Below are 16,745 nucleotides of genomic sequence, written 5' to 3'. Positions count from 1 at the left end.
GAAGCCACTGAAGGAGGAGGCGGGTTTGATCAGATTTGCGGCTTTGGCAGTGCGGATGGTGGATTGCAGGGGAGCCCAGTGGGGAGTAGGGAGGCAGGTGGGGTGTTTGGATGGAGCAGGTGAGGGGTGATGAAGCCTGGAGGATGGAGAGCCTCGTGGGTGCTGGGCCTGGGAACGGAGCAGGTATACACCAACCAAAACTGTGCCTCAACTGGCCTAGCCAGGGAGGGCACTTTCCCTCTCACATACCAAGACATCCAGATGCGAAGGGCTTCAGGGCTGGTGAAGAGGGCGGGAGAGAAATTTAGGGTGAAGTGCAGATTTTGAAGGGAGAGACAAGGAGTCCGTCTGGGGCCGCTGGGATCAGCGGGAGGAGGTGCCAGGCTGGCTGTGCCATCTGTGGGTCTGGAGCCCAGGGTTGAGCCCAGGTGAGCGGAGAGAGGCGGGGACCGGGCGGCAGTCGTTAAACAGACCTGTACCAACGTGCCAGGCACCAGAATCAGTGGTGACCCCAAACCCCAGGCTGTGAGGAGTCTGGTGGGGGAGACGGATACCACCAGGCAATCACATAGGCAGGGCATGAATTACCATTTATCTTAGAGCTTTGAAGGCTCTGGCTGCACAAAGCTCTGACCTGACCGGTCTGGGGCCATTGGGGAAGTGGGAACAGATGCGGCAAAGCCATAGTGACCATGGAAAGGAGGTGGGTGGTGGCTACCCCCCGGGGCAGGGATGGACACAACGAGGAGGGGTCCGTGCTGTCAAAAGGAAAACGGGGCTGGGGCGCCTGGATGGCTCAGTCGGTCGAGCGTCCGACTTCAGCCAGGTCACGATCTCGCAGTCCGTGAGTTCGAGCCCCGCATCGGGCTCTGGGCTGATGGCTCGGAGCCTGGAGCCTGTTTCCGATTCTGTGTCTCCCTCTCTCTCTGCCCCTCCCCCGTTCATGCTCTGTCTCTCTCTGTCCCAAAAATAAATAAATAAATAACGTTGAAAAAAAAAAAGGAAAACGGGGCTACAGACCAGGCCCTGGAGAAGCAGTGTTTTCCAGGAGTGGGAAGGAGGAGTTCACAAAGCTGAGGTGGAGACAGTGGCCAGAGGGATAGGACAGGCCCTCCTCTCAGGAAGAAAGGCAGTGGCAATGTGAGGTGCCTGAGGGGGACCAGGAGGGCCAGCTGAGGAGACACCGCTGGGTCTGTCCTCTGGGGGCCTCCAGGGACTCCAGTGAGTGTAGTTTCCACGAATGCTGGGGCGGAGCCAGACTGTCTCTGGTTCTCTGTCGTCCCGCTTGGGCCCCTGTGAAGGGCAGAGTGGACAGCATCAGGCCAGAGGATTGTTGCCAGGCATGGCCTGTGAACTGGGAGGGAGCCCAGCAGCCATGGGGGTCTCTCTCCAGGGCCATCCGGCAGGTCAGTGTCTTCTGTGTGGGCGTGTCTGTAGGGCAGCGACGGGCTGAAGGCGGGAAGGTGTGTAGCAAATGGTAGGGTATGACTGTGGGGTGTGCGTGTGTGTGTGTGCACATGTGTGTGCTCACACACGCGCTCCCATGCACACGATGGGGCCGATGAGCAGCTGAGGACGGGGTCAGCAGGGATGAGCAGAGTCATCCCCGTGGAAACACGACTCCCTGGGTGATGGTAGGGAGCAGCTGGGCAGCCAGGCCCGGGGGCGTGGCTGGCTCTGCCCAATGGCTCTGGCCTCTCCCTGGGCCGCCCTCCCCACCTGTTGACCAAGCCTGAGGAAGTGTCGTGCCGGCCAGAGCAGGGGCACTGCAGAGGCATCTGCACCCTCTGAAAAAGAGCTGCCCTCCAGTGTAGCTCTGGATGTCTCTGGCGGGGTCTGTCCAAGCCCTCTGGGTGGAGACGTGGCTCTGGGGTGTCTATCTGTGCAGACCTTGCATGGTTTGTGTGACCGGACCGCAGAGGTCTCCCTGGGCCTGCCTTTGGATGTGGGTCATTCCCCAGGGCCTTTCTGATAAGTGACCTACCACCTCCCTTCCACAGGGAAGGCTGGGCAGGAGTGAGGCTGCCAGGAGAGGCCAGAGGACAGTCCACACAGTTTCCACAGGCCTCTAAGGCTCCGGATGGGTGCCCCTTCATCCACCCGGTCCGTACGGGGACCACCAGCCAAAAACCGTCTCTGGGAGCTCTAGCCCTGCCCCCACCATTGAAACTGTCCTTGACTTTGTCCCCATAACCTTTCCTTTGTACCCTCCTCTTCCACATTAGTATCTGCAGGCTCTCCTGATGTGGCCCCCCGCACACACCTTGCATCTTCCTGTTCCAGCTCCCCTGCTTGCCCGTGGGTTAGATCCCACAGGTTCCATCGGAGGGGGCTGCTGGAACCCTCTGTGGAGCCGGGATCCCTTCCTGCTTCCCTCTCCCAGCCCGACATCATGCTTCCCCAAACCTCAGGACAAGGTAGTCCACACCCTACATCTTTCTTTCCCCTTCCCTCCAGGCCAGGAATGGCAAATACAGGCAGATTCACTACATTCTCCTTTCTCGTGCCCTGGCAGACATCACTAATCAATCATGGCAGTCTTTTTGCACCAAGTCTGGCCGCAACCTCGATGGTATCTGCCCGCATCTCCAGGCAGCCAATAGCAGCTGATCCAGGTCAGCCCTCAAGATGAAATTCATGTGCCCTTCCTGCTTTAGGCTCCTCCCAAACAGGCCCTTCATCTTGGTGCATCCTCTGGGCCCACCTGCACATTCACATCTGACTCCTTTCCACCTCCCTACACAATAGACGCCACTCTTAAGCATGGCCAGCTGTGGTTCTCTCTGTCCCCATAGGCTGAAGCCACCCAGTTCCGGAGCGTGGATCCAGGAAGTGGTTGAGGGCACTGGGGCATTGGCCCCAAGTCCTCAAGACCGAAGAGGTTGGTCTGCTGTCAGTCCCGAGGGCAGCCAACCCCCTGCTGGGGAGAGCGTGGTGCAGGGCTGGGGGTGATGCGCTTACGTCCAGCACCTGTGTGGCAGCAGCACCCAGGCCTTGCAGGTGCATCTCCCAGTCCCGACAAGGCTTGCACGCCGACCTCTCCGGCCTGGCCTCCGGGGCAGGCAGGAGGTGAGTAGCGGACAGCAGGCCCAGGGCGGGGTAGCCGCCCAGTTCCCCGGGGGGCTGCGCACAGCAGCTTTCCCGGCTACCTGCCACCCTCCTGGTCGCTGAGCCCAGGATGCGAGGATGGCCAGCTCATCTCTGCCCACTCTGGTGCCTCTGGGCCCTGAGAGCCTGCGCCCCTTCACCCGGGAGTCCCTGGCAGCCATAGAACGCCGGGCAGTGGAGGAGGAGGCCCGGCAGCAGCGGAACAAGCAGATGGAGATTGAGGAGCCTGAAAGGAAGCCACGCAGCGACCTGGAGGCTGGCAAGAGCCTGCCCCTTATTTATGGGGACCCCCCACCGGAGGTCATCGGCATCCCCCTGGAGGACCTGGACCCCTACTACAGCAACAAGAAGGTCTGGGCCTAGGAGGGTTCCCTCTACCCGTCTGTCCATCATCCGTCTGTCTGCCTGTCCGTACAGCTCACAGCTCTCTCTCTGCCTCAGACCTTCATCGTGCTTAACAAGGGCAAGGCCATCTTTCGCTTCTCCGCTACACCAGCTCTCTACATGCTGAGCCCTTTCAGCATCATCAGACGTGGTGCCATCAAGGTGCTCATTCACTCATATCCTGCCCAAATGGAGCGAGAGCAGGGGCACGACGGGGTTGGGGACGGGCAAAGCCAGGTGCTGTGGGTGAGGAGGCCCTCCGTCCACCTCCCCTCCCCACCTGCTCCCTCACTTTCCTTGACCCTCCCCCTGACGCTGTTCAGCATGTTCATCATGATCACCATCCTGACGAACTGTGTATTCATGACCATGAGCGACCCGCCTTCCTGGTCCAAGCATGTGGAGTAAGTCTTCCCCTTCTCGGAGTACCCGCCCCCCCAACCCCAGGCTTGGGACACAGCTCACCCCGGGGGGCTGTACTTTGAGGATACTGCTCTTGTCTTCCAGGAAGACACACACTCTGTAACTGTCACCCCATCAACACCGTAAGCCCTCGGGGTGGTGCACATTGTCCCTCTCACCAATATCCTCAACCCCCTGGGTAGCATATTTCTTTTTTGTGACCTCCCTCCTGGGAGGTCTGTCGTTGCCACACCTGCCCCTGCCTGCCCTCTCCCCACCAGGTACACATTCACAGGGATCTATACCTTTGAGTCCCTCATCAAGATGCTGGCCCGAGGCTTCTGCATTGACGACTTCACATTCCTCCGGGACCCCTGGAACTGGCTGGACTTCAGTGTCATCATGATGGCGTGAGCGGGGCCCAGAGGGCGTCCCAAGGCTGAGGAGGGGGAGGGGAGGGGGCCAGGCTTCAAAGAGGGCAGCTGAGTGGGCTGACCCTTTGGGAGGGGTGAACCGTGGGGATCACAGGCAAGTGTGCAGTGAGCTGTCCAATTCCAGGAGCTGCCATTTCTGGAGTCTGGCTTGGAGGCTCTCCCAGCGCATGTGCAAACACACATGGCAGCCCTGGACCCCAGTCCCACAGGCCCTCCAACACTGGGACAGCTGGGCTATGCCCAGCAAAGTTCCTGCACTGTCTTTCCCAGCTCTCGGGCCCCAACAGGAACCTTGGGGTGTCTGACCTGGCCTTTCCCCCAACCCCTGTGGTAACCCAACCACAAAGATTCCATGGGAATCCTCATTCTGGGCCTGGAGAAGCTGCGATTTCTGCCCTAACACCCACTTCTGACTCTGACACAGCCTTCACCTCATCCCCCCTGCCCAGGTACCTGACAGAGTTTGTGGACTTGGGCAATATCTCAGCCCTGAGAACCTTCCGGGTGCTGCGGGCCCTGAAAACCATCACAGTCATCCCAGGTACTGGGGAGCTGGGGGACCCCCTGCCTGGGCCAGCAGGCCTCGCCCCATGCCCAGGCCTGGAACGTGACACACAGCTCCAGGAGGCTGACCTAGGGTCATAACACTCTCACACCAAAACCTGGATACACAGGGAGGCCCCCACTGCCAGGGAAGAGAAGGGGCCAGAGGCTGGAAGATGAGCACTGGAAAGGAAGCCCAGCACAGACTCTGAGCCAGACTGCCTGAGCTCAAGTCTCACTAGCTAACTGGGCCTTTACGCAAGTGGTTTCACCTGTCTATGCCTCAGTTTCCTCCCCTGTAAAATATGGATAATAATGGCACCACTCATTGGGTTGTTAGGAGGGTTACATGGGCATGTTCTCCCCTAGTCCAACCCCCTCAAACTGTGGCTGAGGAAGGTGAGACCCTGAGAGACCCTGGGAGGGGAAGTGCCTACCAAAGGCCATACTGCTCGCTGGCCACCGAGGGAAGCCACCGTGCCTTTCCTCGACGCCAGCTTCCAGCATCCTCAGAGCTCAGAGTGTTTTGATAAGAGGGCGGTTGAGCACCTGTTTTCCCAACAGGCTAAGATAAGGAAATGAACTAATATGGAAGCGAGAGACACTCTGATTAGGCCCAAAGAAGTTATGGCTCTTCTATAAATGATGGGAATCTGTCCCTGGAATTCTGTAAGATGTTTTATGCCTTTGCCCAAAGAGGCAGGTTTGGAGATGTTATTATTATATATAGATATTATTATATATAGATATATATTATATCTATATTATATATAGATATTATTATCTCCAACTCAGTCTAGAGCTTCTCAGAGTGAATCCTGCTGTTCCTTAGATGTTAATAAGAAAAGGGGTTCTGGGGCACCTGAGTGGCTCAGTGGTTGAGGGTCCGACTTCGGCTCAGGTCATGATCTCCCAGGTCGTGAGTTCGAGCCCCACATCACTCTCTCGGCTCTCAGCACAGAGCCTGCTTCAGATCCTCTGTCTCCCTCTCTCTCTGGCCCTCCCCCACTCACTCTTGTTCACACTCTCAAAAATAAACAAACATTTGAAAAATGAAAAAAGAAAGGGGGTTCTGTTGTCAAGTAAGTTAAGGACACATGGTATTAAAGTTTTTGCTTGTTTCTGTAGGACTTGTCAGACCTTTGATGGGATAATTTACAGTGACTCTCCAAGAGCAGAATCTAGAGCTGAGCCCTTCCCAAACATGATTGAACCCCTTCTTTTAAGGGCACAGCTTGGGAGATCAGTGTTGTGTAGAACACACTTTGGGAGTGTTGACCTAGTGACATTCATGCAACTCCACCGTGTGCCCGTGTGTTACTCTACGAGTCAGGCAACAGCCTGGAAAGTCCTTATGTAAAGTGCATTCTTCTGGTGGCCGAGGCCCTGTGGCCATTCGAAGGCTCCACATCAAGGATGTGATCGGAGGAGGGTGGGGTTAATCTGGGAAGGCTTCAAGGAAGTGGTGCCCCTAGTAACTCACGCCTTGAAGGAGAGATGCAGTAGGCAGAGGCTCCAGAGGATAGCGGAGTGAGTTATCACCCCGCCCACCCCCTTCTCTTACCCTCCTCCCTATGGTCAGGGCTGAAGACGATCGTGGGGGCCCTGATCCAGTCGGTGAAAAAGCTGTCGGATGTGATGATCCTCACCGTCTTCTGCCTGAGTGTCTTCGCCCTGGTCGGGCTGCAGCTCTTTATGGGAAACCTGCGGCAGAAGTGCGTGCGCTGGCCCCCACCCTTCAACGACACCAACACCACGTGGTACGGCAACGATACGTGGTATGGTAATGAGACGTGGTATGGTAATGAGACGTGGACCGGCCACGAGAGCTGGGCCAGCAACTATACCTTTGACTGGGACGCCTACATCAATGATGAAGGTAAGGAATGCGGGGGGGGGGGGGGGGGGGGGGGGAAGGCTGGTGGGATCTGCCCCAGCCCCTAGGGCAGCCCCTTGTGAGATAAGCAGCAGGGGAGACCTGAGCTTAAATCTATCACTTACCAGCTTGGGTATCCGCTGACACGTCCCTCGGTCTCCCTAACCCTCAGTACCCTCCCCTATGAAACTGAGGCAACAATACCTTTCTCAAAGGGTGAGCGTGACAATAAATGACCAATTGCTCTGAAAATCCTAAAGCTTCTGCTATGAAAAGCAGCGGCCCATAGTCCGTATTCCCTAACCTACACGTTCCTTGTTTTCCTCCATAACACTATGTGCTGGCACCCTGGCAGGGTCACCACCAGGCACCCGCACGCTCGCCTATTCACATGCCATACTTCACGGGCACACACGCGCAAGCCACACAGTCTCGCCAGCCACACTTAGTCTACACAATGCCTTCTAGCAAATTAGAGAAAGGTACCCCTTCTTCAATCTGGCCCCTGGATTCTAGCTCCCCCGCCCCCCCCGGCCTGCTCACCCCTCAGTCAGGGGCCCTGCTCAGGTGCGTGGTGGCCCCAGGCATGCGCATTGCAGGTATGATCCTGCCGCCTCTCTGTGCCCCTGCTGTATCCCGACTGCCCAGCCACAACCACAGCAGGGCACTGAACTGACTGCTTGCGGCCGAGATCCCTATAGTGCATCTACCCAGAGACCTTAAAGGAGGGGGAGGGGCACCCAGAGAGCATCCATTTGGTGTATGTGGTCCACACAGATGTGTCCACAGGAGTGCAATGGGTGCATGTGTCCACAGTGTGTCCACGTGGGTGACATGTTTCCTTTGTGGCCTCTGACTCCCAAAGGGAACTTCTATTTCCTGGAGGGTGCCAATGACGCCCTGCTTTGTGGGAACAGCAGTGATGCTGGGTGAGTGATACTGGGGAGTGGGAAAAACTGTCCCAGGGGTGTTGGAAGATGGGAGCTGATTAGGGACAGGAACGTGGGGGTGATGGGAATTTGAGGAAGACCCATGGACATGACTGAAACACTTCCCTGTTTGGGGGATACAGACAGAACTATAGGATTTTTTTCCCCTTGGGCTCCCCCATCTGTCCCTCAGCTGGTATTCCCTTCCCTCCCTAAAGCCAGCACCCCATTTTATCCCCAGGCACTGCCCCGAGGGTTACGAGTGTATCAAGGCTGGGCGGAACCCCAACTATGGCTACACCAGCTATGACACCTTCAGCTGGGCCTTCCTGGCTCTCTTCCGCCTCATGACACAGGATTATTGGGAGAACCTCTTCCAGCTGGTACAACTGCCCCCACCCTGCCTCTCAGCCCTACGGCCACCTCTCCCATCCCTACAGTCTTCTCAGGGCTTGGCGGGACCCAGAGCAAGGCCACCTCCTCCCTGAGACTCCCCTCAGTGCCCCTACACACAGGTTCTTGGAGCCCTCTGACACTGGGGACCCAGCCACATCCGAGCCACAGCCTTTTCTCCCTTTACCAGTTTTGCCTTAAGTACTGAGATCTGGGCCTGGCACAGACCCCCAGGCCTCACAGGAAGCAGTCGGGCCGCTTGGAAATTCAACTCTGCTCTTACACAGTTATTTAGCTTCTACTGTTTGCATGGAAGGCAGGTTGAGTCTAGAGCAACAGTGCCTTCTGGCCACTGATAATGTTTCTAACACTGACGATATTAACGATAGTAATAATGACAACTACTATTTGTTGAGCTCTTACTAGCTGCCAGGAACTGTAGAACTGTAGGATTCAACTGACCCCAAAGCTCATGTTCACCATTTTTTAAATCCTGGCTCTCTGATCTCAAGATGTCTATCTCAGGTCCTCAGGGATCTCTAAGCCAGGAGACCAGGGAAGTCTGGATCCCAAGTATATATTTTGAAGCTCCCCAGAATGTGGCTTAGCCTGACAAAGCTGACCATACCCTGCCTCAAGGTCCTCAAATCACCAGGCTCTGTGAGGGACCTGTTTACCTATCTGGGCAATGGGTATGTGGAGAGGGGTGGTGGGTGAAATCCAGCAGGGTACCATGTGACACCCCCTCTCTTCCTCCCCCCACCTCTTAGACCCTCCGAGCAGCTGGGAAGACCTACATGATCTTCTTCGTGGTCATCATTTTCCTGGGCTCCTTCTACCTCATCAATCTGATCCTGGCAGTGGTGGCCATGGCATATGCAGAGCAGAACGAGGCCACCCTGGCTGAGGATCAGGAGAAAGAAGAAGAGTTTCAGCAGATGCTGGAGAAATTCAAAAAGCAGCAGGAGGAGCTGGAGAAGGTCTGAACTCAGGGAGAGGAGGCCGAGGATCCAGGGAGCTCCCTGCCCCTCAGCCTGGGTTCTCCCGGGCAGGCGGAGGGTGAGGGAGAGTCATGGGGTAGAGGTTGCAAGGCAGGGCGAGCTCTAGGCCCCAGGCCTAGCTGGGGGCTGTGGTGGGATGGGAGGTCTAGGCAGTAGAAAGAGTAGTTTGCAGCTTTGTGCCTCTGTTTCCCCATAAACAACAGGGATCTGGAGCAGTTAAACCTGAAGTAGCCTTCCAGCTCAAATATCTATGGTTTTGTGATTCTTTTGGGGCAGGAAATGGGTCTGTGCTGAGGGAGAGGTGGGTCCTGATGAGGCCCCAGGGAGCAGCTGCCCATTTCTTACCATCTCATCAAGTGTGGGGTCAGTCAAAGCTTCAGAGAATGGAGGGTCTTTGGGGATGAAGGTCTTCAGTCACTTTGGCCCCTACCCTGTCAGCCCCACTGCCGCAGAGATTGCCCCCCAAACTGCACCGGGCTCAGTGCAGGAAAAGAAGAGGGGCCCCCGTCCTAAAGCACTTGGAAAGAAACTCTGAGAGTCAGTCCATCCACTGGGCTCAGAGATGGACTCCATGCGCACCACCCTTGCTGACCCACAGGCCAAGGCCGCCCAGGCTCTGGAAGGCGGGGAGGCACATGGGGACCCAGCCCACGGTAAAGACTGCAATGGCAGCCTAGACACATCACCGGGGGAGAAGGGGCCTCCAAGGCAGAGCTGCAGCGCAGACAGCGGTATCTCTGATGCTATGGAAGGTGAGTGCTCAACACCCCTGTAGACATCCTGTTCTGCCTGTCCTGCCCATCAGGCCACTCGGGCTCCTGGTAGGGGGGTGCACTTGGGGACCTGGCTGGGCCCAGCATTGGGAGGACAGTACTTTATACAGGTGTGGAAGAAATGGCTGTGATAAATATAGTGCTGGCTTAGCTTGGCCCAGTCCTGACTGCAATGCCAGGCTGCTGTGGGAACTGGGGCTTTCCAGGAGAGCCTGGGGGGCTGCCAAGGCAATGGGGAAGGACAGGATAATAATACTAACCAGCAAGGCCCAGTGTTCTGCTAACTGGAAACCCTGTTCCTCGGTGTCTTCTGGGTGAAAGTTAAAGGTCAAAGATCAAACTCCGCCCGGGTAGAGTCACAGATTCTCCATACTAAATCCCTGTACTGCCCTTATAAGTCTCAGGGAAAGAACAGGATACGGTAACAAGGGCAGGGTGGATAGACACAACATGGATAGATGGATGGATGGAAGATGGATGGAAGGTTGGATGGATGGGTGGGTGGGCAGATGGATGGATGGATGGATGAATAGATATATGGATGGGCTGAAAGGTTAATGAATGGGAAGAGACATAAGTGTATGGATAGATGAAAGGAAAGGGGGGAGGGAGGGAAAAGGGGAGGGAGTGAAGGGAAGGGAAGGAGGAAGCAAGAGAAGGAAGAATAAAGGAAATCTGACAAAGAAGAGATCTGGTCCCCTTCCCATGTCCCCCTCCCCTTCCTTGTGCCAGGAAGGACCTGGAGGGCCGAGAACTTTGCAGACCTCTGGAGGGCACCATCTCACCTGATTTTGTGTGACAGGCATCCAGGAATCTGTGCTCTGTCAGAGAATGCCCCAGGAGATGCTCAGCATCACTGGCTGAGGAGATCACTCAACACTGCCCTTGCTGGGACCCTTGTGAGAAGTTTTGGGTGTCAGACATTGTTTGAGGCACCTGCCCTAGCACCCAGCTTGGGGGTAGGGATGTTACCATCAGACTAGAATCTGCAGCCTTTGAGAGGTCCAATTCCCTGCTAATTCCCTGGGGTGTCCCAGTCATACTGTCAAACCCAGGTCCCCATGGGACTGCCCCCCCTCCAGTCCCCTTTCCTCATCTACGAGTTTATTGGCTCATAAACTTCTGGTGGTAACGAAGTGAGATCATGCCTAGGCTGAGGACACCCACAGGCAACGGAGGCCTTGAAGGCCAGGAGGAAGGGCAGCTTTATCCATGGGCCTAACAGCGTTCTAGTGCTAAGGTGGCAAGAATAGACAGTGATTCCAGAAAGCCACTGTGGTGGGAAAGGACAGACTGGCTGGAGACACTCTGGTGGTGTCAGCTTTACTGGGAATGGGAGGGAGAGCCCTCAGGGGGAACCTCGGTCTGCTCCTGAGTGGCCCTGGCCAGCAGCAGGTGGAATGGGACCCAGCCCTCTACAGTGGCCTCCCACCTCTCCCTAGGGACCCTCGCGCCCAGCCAGAGATCACAGCTCCAGACCTCCGTCAGGGAGTGAGAGTCATTGAGGGGCAGGCTTTGTGCGGTGGGTGCCCCGAGAAGGAGCAGCTGCAGGTGGAGCCTTAAGAGAAGGGGCTTCATGGGGCGCCTGGGTGGCTCAGTCGGTTAAGCGTCCGACTTCAGCTCAGGTCACGATCTCGCGGTCCGTGAGTTCGAGCCCCGCGTCGGGCTCTGGGCTGATGGCTCAGAGCCTGGAGCCTGCTTCCGATTCTGTGTCTCCCTCTCTCTTTGCCCCTCCCCCGTTCATGCTATGTCTCTCTCTGTCTCAAAAATAAATTAAAAAAAAAAAAGTTAAAAAAAAAAAAAAAAAGAGAAGGGGCTTCAGACAAGCCTGGCTAAAGGGGTGGAGTTTTCAGGGTCAGAGCAAATGGGCAGGGCTTTGGGGGTTGGACCCTGTGGGCGGGGCCTGCAGGGGCAGGTCTTGAGGGTGACTGGCTGAGAGAGGGGCTTGGTGTAGGCCTGGCTGAAGGCTATGGGTTGGAGAGGTGGAGTTCAAGGGGCAGGCCTAGAAGGTGGGACCTAAGATACAGGCCCGGGAAGGAGGACATGGGTGGGATCCTCATCAGGTGTGTTTCTACCCTGTTCCCAGAGCTGGAAGAGGCCCACCAGAAGTGCCCACCGTGGTGGTACAAGTGTGCCCACAAAGTGCTCATATGGAACTGCTGCACCCCATGGGTGAAGTTCAAGAACATCATCCACCTGATTGTCATGGACCCCTTTGTGGACCTGGGCATCACCATCTGCATCGTGCTCAACACCCTCTTCATGGCCATGGAGCATTACCCCATGACAGAGGAGTTTGACAACGTGCTCACCGTGGGCAACCTGGTAGGGAGGAGAGAGGGAGAGGTATCTCTCCCACGCAGGACAGGAGAGGGGCCGCAGGGCCCTATGGGGCCAGCTGGGCTGTTTGGAAATATGTGGCACTATTGGGGGGCATACAAGGGTCATTTTCCCAGCATAGGGGGGGCATGAGCTGATGTACAGGGAGATATATGGGGTGATCCATGGGACGTGGAGTTTGGGTTTTAGGGTATTTGCAGGCAGAGAGAGTGGGGATGAAGTGCTGGACATTTTAAGACCCAGAGTCAGGGGATCTGGGGTCTAGGTCATGCCCTGGAGGCAGAGGTGGGGGGATGGTTGACAGGTCTCCACTTTCAGAGGTTGTTGTGGGCCTAAGAGGGACCAAGAGACCTGAAAGTGGGGGCATATAGCCATGGGCACCCAGGCCCAAGAGGCCCCGGGGCATAGTACCCCAACCCTAACTCCCTGCCCACTACCATTTCTCCAGCACGGTCAGGCCAGCTCCCCTCCGGCCTTTCCTGCCCCGCTATTGTTGACACACACTGATCCGCCCGCTTATCCCTGCCCATTAGGAGCATTATCACCTCATTTCCAGCCTCCGTGGAGCCTGACAAAGGGAAAAAGCCGCCTCATCCTCCAGCCCTGCCCCGCCCTTCCCAATTCCCTTAGACATTTTTCCAGATGGCAGATGGGCAAGATGTTCTCCCCACCCCGAGGGTGCGGGGAGCCCGGGGAGAATAAAATTTGGGGGCCAGCAGCAGTAGGAGGACTGTGTGGGTGGCATGGACATCAGACCCTAGACTTCCCAGCCTGTGCGAGGCGGGCACTTCTATCCCATGGAGATGCCTGTGGCAGCCATGCCAGGCTGGGCTGGAGGGGCAAGGGCGTGCTCTGGGCGTGCAGCTGCTGGGGTGTGCGTGATGGGCCTCGCCCGCTGCCTGCTCACCCCCTGCCCACACTCTGCTGCCGTCTGGGCACCTGCCACGGCCAGGGACAGCTACTGGGAGGGGCTCAGCATGTGCACAGGCAGGCTGTGGACCAGGGCAGCTGGTGCCCGGCAGGAGGGGGCCATGCCCAGGGAGCTTTCAGAGGCTAGGCAGCCCGTGCACCCCTGTGCCAGGTTTGTGGGGAGCAGCTCTGGTCTTCCCATGGATCCCTGACCTCGCCCCCTTTTGGCCCCTACCGTAGACTTCTGAGTCCACTGAGATTTGCTGAGTTCTGGGACCCCTGCCAGTCAGGGTAGAGAGGGTAGGGTGTAGAGACAGGAAGACTGAACTAAGCACCCCAACACCTGACTTTGAGATCTGACTCGTTCCCGGATGGGTGGCAGGAGCGAGCACTTGCTGTTTCTCTCTCTGAGCCCTCATTGTTCTCATCTCTGGGACAAGTGACAGTCACTCCCAAGTGCGTAGGGAGCGGCACATCAGTGAGGTCATGATGTGAACCACAGAGTGCTCTATGAGTTCTAAGTACTGTGGTGGAGGTTGGCCCCAAGAAGTTAAGTGACTGGCCCATGGTCACAAGGCCAGAAGTGCATGGGTTCGGGTCTGTCTCTGCTCTGTGGCCCGGCCATTGCACTCTTCACTCACATCCACACACATGTGGGCGGTGGGTTCCGCTGCCTGCCCCTCCCCCACCCCCCACTCAGGGCTCTGGACCGCCCCCCTCAGGCCCCGTGGGCTCTGCCAGGAGGTGGAAGTCACGGGGAGACTCCAAAGGCCCCGGGCTCCCTGAGGCTCTGTGACCCGGATGGCACCCCACCCCACAGGTTTTCACAGGCATCTTCACAGCAGAGATGGTACTGAAGCTCATCGCCCTGGACCCCTACGAGTACTTCCAGCAAGGCTGGAACATCTTCGACAGTATCATCGTCACCCTCAGCCTGGTGGAGCTGGGCCTGGCCAACGTGCAGGGACTGTCCGTGCTCCGCTCCTTTCGGCTGGTGCGTGAGGCCCCGGGGCCAGGCTGAGGAGGGGTGGGGTGGGGGTGCCAGGAGGGTCAGAGGAGAGATCCCCAAGAAGCCACTTGTGCTTCTCAGAACACTGGGAACCTCTCTTCCTGGAAATGGGGAGAAAGAGAGCACCCCCCTTATCACAGATGGCTGCCGGGGGCCGAAATGACAGCCCCAGGAGCTGACCCCTAGTGACCTTGGGTGACAGTGGAGCAGGGACCATATTGCAGACCTGAAGCCTGGGACTCAGGAAGCATCAGTAGTAGAATTGGGAGTCCAATTTACTATCCTGTCCACCACCCTATAGGAGTGCTTCTGTATTTTTTTAACTTCATTTTGGGGCCTTTCGTTCATGCACAAACGCATAGAGTATAATGAACCTCTGTGTACCTGTCACCTACTCCAATGGCCATTAACCTTCTGTCATTCATGTTCCATCCGTCCCCCACTTCTGGGGGGGGGGGGAGGGGAAGTAGGTGAAAGCAACTCCTGACACAATGTCACTTGTAAATACTTCAGTCTGTATCTTTAAGAGATGAGGGACTCTTTCTTTTGAACACATAAAGAGGATGAGGTGATCGGATAGGAGTATTCCCATTTAATAGAGAGGCAGACTGAGGCCTCAGATCACTCATGGGAGAGTTCTTTCTCCTAAAGATGCAGCTCCCTTTGGTTGGGCCGGGGGTCCCTGGGCCTCATTGTCCCCCGCCCTCCCCCTGCCCGGCAGCTGCGTGTCTTTAAGCTGGCCAAGTCGTGGCCAACGCTGAACATGCTCATCAAGATCATCGGCAACTCAGTGGGCGCGCTGGGCAACCTGACGCTGGTGCTGGCCATCATCGTGTTCATCTTTGCCGTCGTGGGCATGCAGCTGTTCGGCAAGAGCTACAAGGAGTGTGTGTGCAAGATCGCCGCGGACTGTAGCCTGCCCCGCTGGCACATGCACGACTTCTTCCACTCCTTCCTCATCGTCTTCCGCATCCTGTGCGGGGAGTGGATCGAGACCATGTGGGACTGCATGGAGGTGGCCGGCCAGGCCATGTGCCTCACCGTCTTCCTCATGGTCATGGTCATCGGCAACCTAGTGGTGAGTTACGCCCACTGGGTGGCTCCCCCACCCCCACCCGGGAAACCCACGCATATCCTTTTCCTTTATTTTTTTTTAAATTTATTTTTGAGAGACAGAGCAAGCAGGGGAAAGGCAGAGAGAGAGGGAAAGAGAATCCCAAGCAGGCTCTGCGCTGGCAGCACAGAGCCCGACATGGGGCTCGAACTCATGAACTGTGAGGTCATGACCTGAGCCAAAATCAAGAGTCAGACTCTTAACACCCCCCACGCTTTATTTCCTTTAATCGGGCTGTCCTTCAAGGACTTTTTTTCCCCATGTGGTCACACTGTATGAAATCCCTAATACTTGCCTGTGTCCTACCTCTCCCACCCAAGAAGGCAATTTTATATGGTTTAACCCAGTGGCTCTCTAAATATCTTTTATTTATTTATTTATTTATTTTATTTATTTATTTTTTTAACGTTTTTATTTATTTTTGAGACAGAGAGAGACAGAGCATGAACAGGGGAGGGTCAGAGAGAGAGGGAGACACAGAATCTGAAACAGGCTCCAGGCTCTGAGCCGTCAGCACAGAGCCCGACGCGGGGCTCGAACTCACGGACCGTGAGATCATGACCTGAGCTGAAGTCGGACGCTTAACCGACAAGCCACCCAGGCGCCCCAACCCAGTGGCTCTCTAATTTTGACCTGCTTGAGGATCACCTGGGAGTTTCTTAAAACCCAGATGCCTGGCCCCACTCCCACAGAGTGATTCAGCAGCTCTGAGCCAGGACCTGGGAATCTGCATTTCTAACGAATGCGGCTGCTGCCGGTGCAGAGACCACACTGTGAATAGTACTGTTGAAACTTAATGTTTGGGACAAAGTAACATGATAACTGGAGTCAGACCCACGCTCCAGTCCCAGCTCCGTTGTCATCTGTGTGACCTTGAATAAGTTACTGCTCTCTGGTCAGCTGGTTTCTCTGACTTCACATGGAAGAAAAATGGCGGGCACCTCACGGGGAGGCTGAGAGGCTTGACTGTGACAATGTGCAGGAAGGTGCCACGTAGGGTTGGCACCAGAACTTCTGGGCCTCCTGTCCTTCTCCCACCGGCTCACCCCTCTCCGTTCCTGGAATCACCCGGGAGCAGGGAGAATCCAGAGATGGCATAAACTGCCTCCATCCTGCCGCTTTCTGTGGCTCAGGGCTTGGCCTGTGGGGCTGGCGCAGGGGAGGAGCTGCAGGAGGCCACGAGGCACAAGAGTGGGGGCCGTGACCAGCATTTCTGTGGTAGGGCCCGGGAAGGCGTGTCTCCTCGTCCTGACACCCACGACTCCTCCCCTGGTCGGGGTGGGTGGTGTTCCTGCCAGGACTGCTGTGCCTGGCTGCCCCCTGCAGCGGCCGACACTGCCCTGGGCAACCGGGGTAGGAAGCCACACGTCCCCACGTTCCGCAAAGTCTTGAGGAATCCTTGGGCTGCTGGGTCAGCGCTTCTCAGATATCGCTGAGCTCTGTCTGGGGGCAGGGGTAGACCGATGGGGAGGGGTGTCACCTCCACTGGGGAAGAGACCATGGGACGAGGTCCTGAGCCCCCAGGGAGAG

At 56.6% G+C, this 16,745-nt stretch overlaps 1 protein-coding gene across 3 annotated transcripts in view; it reads left to right on the top strand.

The window, feature by feature from the left end:
* Positions 1-16,745, top strand: part of SCN4A (sodium voltage-gated channel alpha subunit 4) — a 45,714-nt gene that overhangs the window by 13,488 nt on the left and 15,481 nt on the right. For 2 of the 3 annotated variants that reach the window (XM_078438301.2, XM_081791091.1), the window contains exons 2-14: positions 2,796-3,459; positions 3,550-3,668; positions 3,807-3,896; positions 4,176-4,304; positions 4,778-4,869; positions 6,454-6,750; positions 7,613-7,676; positions 7,918-8,059; positions 8,840-9,049; positions 9,669-9,822; positions 11,930-12,168; positions 13,913-14,086; positions 14,823-15,179. In XM_078438301.2, the coding sequence (XP_078294427.1) occupies positions 3,187-3,459; positions 3,550-3,668; positions 3,807-3,896; positions 4,176-4,304; positions 4,778-4,869; positions 6,454-6,750; positions 7,613-7,676; positions 7,918-8,059; positions 8,840-9,049; positions 9,669-9,822; positions 11,930-12,168; positions 13,913-14,086; positions 14,823-15,179 (2,340 nt within the window). In that variant the 5' untranslated portion in view covers positions 2,796-3,186. Of the gene's footprint in view, positions 1-2,529; positions 2,616-2,795; positions 3,460-3,549; positions 3,669-3,806; positions 3,897-4,175; positions 4,305-4,777; positions 4,870-6,453; positions 6,751-7,612; positions 7,677-7,917; positions 8,060-8,839; positions 9,050-9,668; positions 9,823-11,929; positions 12,169-13,912; positions 14,087-14,822; positions 15,180-16,745 lie in introns of those variants that run through there. The other variant, XM_081791092.1, reaches the window with a different exon arrangement.

The sequence above is a fragment of the Panthera onca genome, chromosome E1, assembly GCF_046562875.1.
Source record: "Panthera onca isolate mPanOnc1 chromosome E1, mPanOnc1 haplotype 2, whole genome shotgun sequence".
Classification (NCBI taxonomy): Eukaryota; Metazoa; Chordata; class Mammalia; order Carnivora; family Felidae; genus Panthera; species Panthera onca.
The sequence above is the reverse complement of the archived record's forward strand: the minus strand, read 5'-3'. Positions and strand labels throughout refer to the sequence as shown.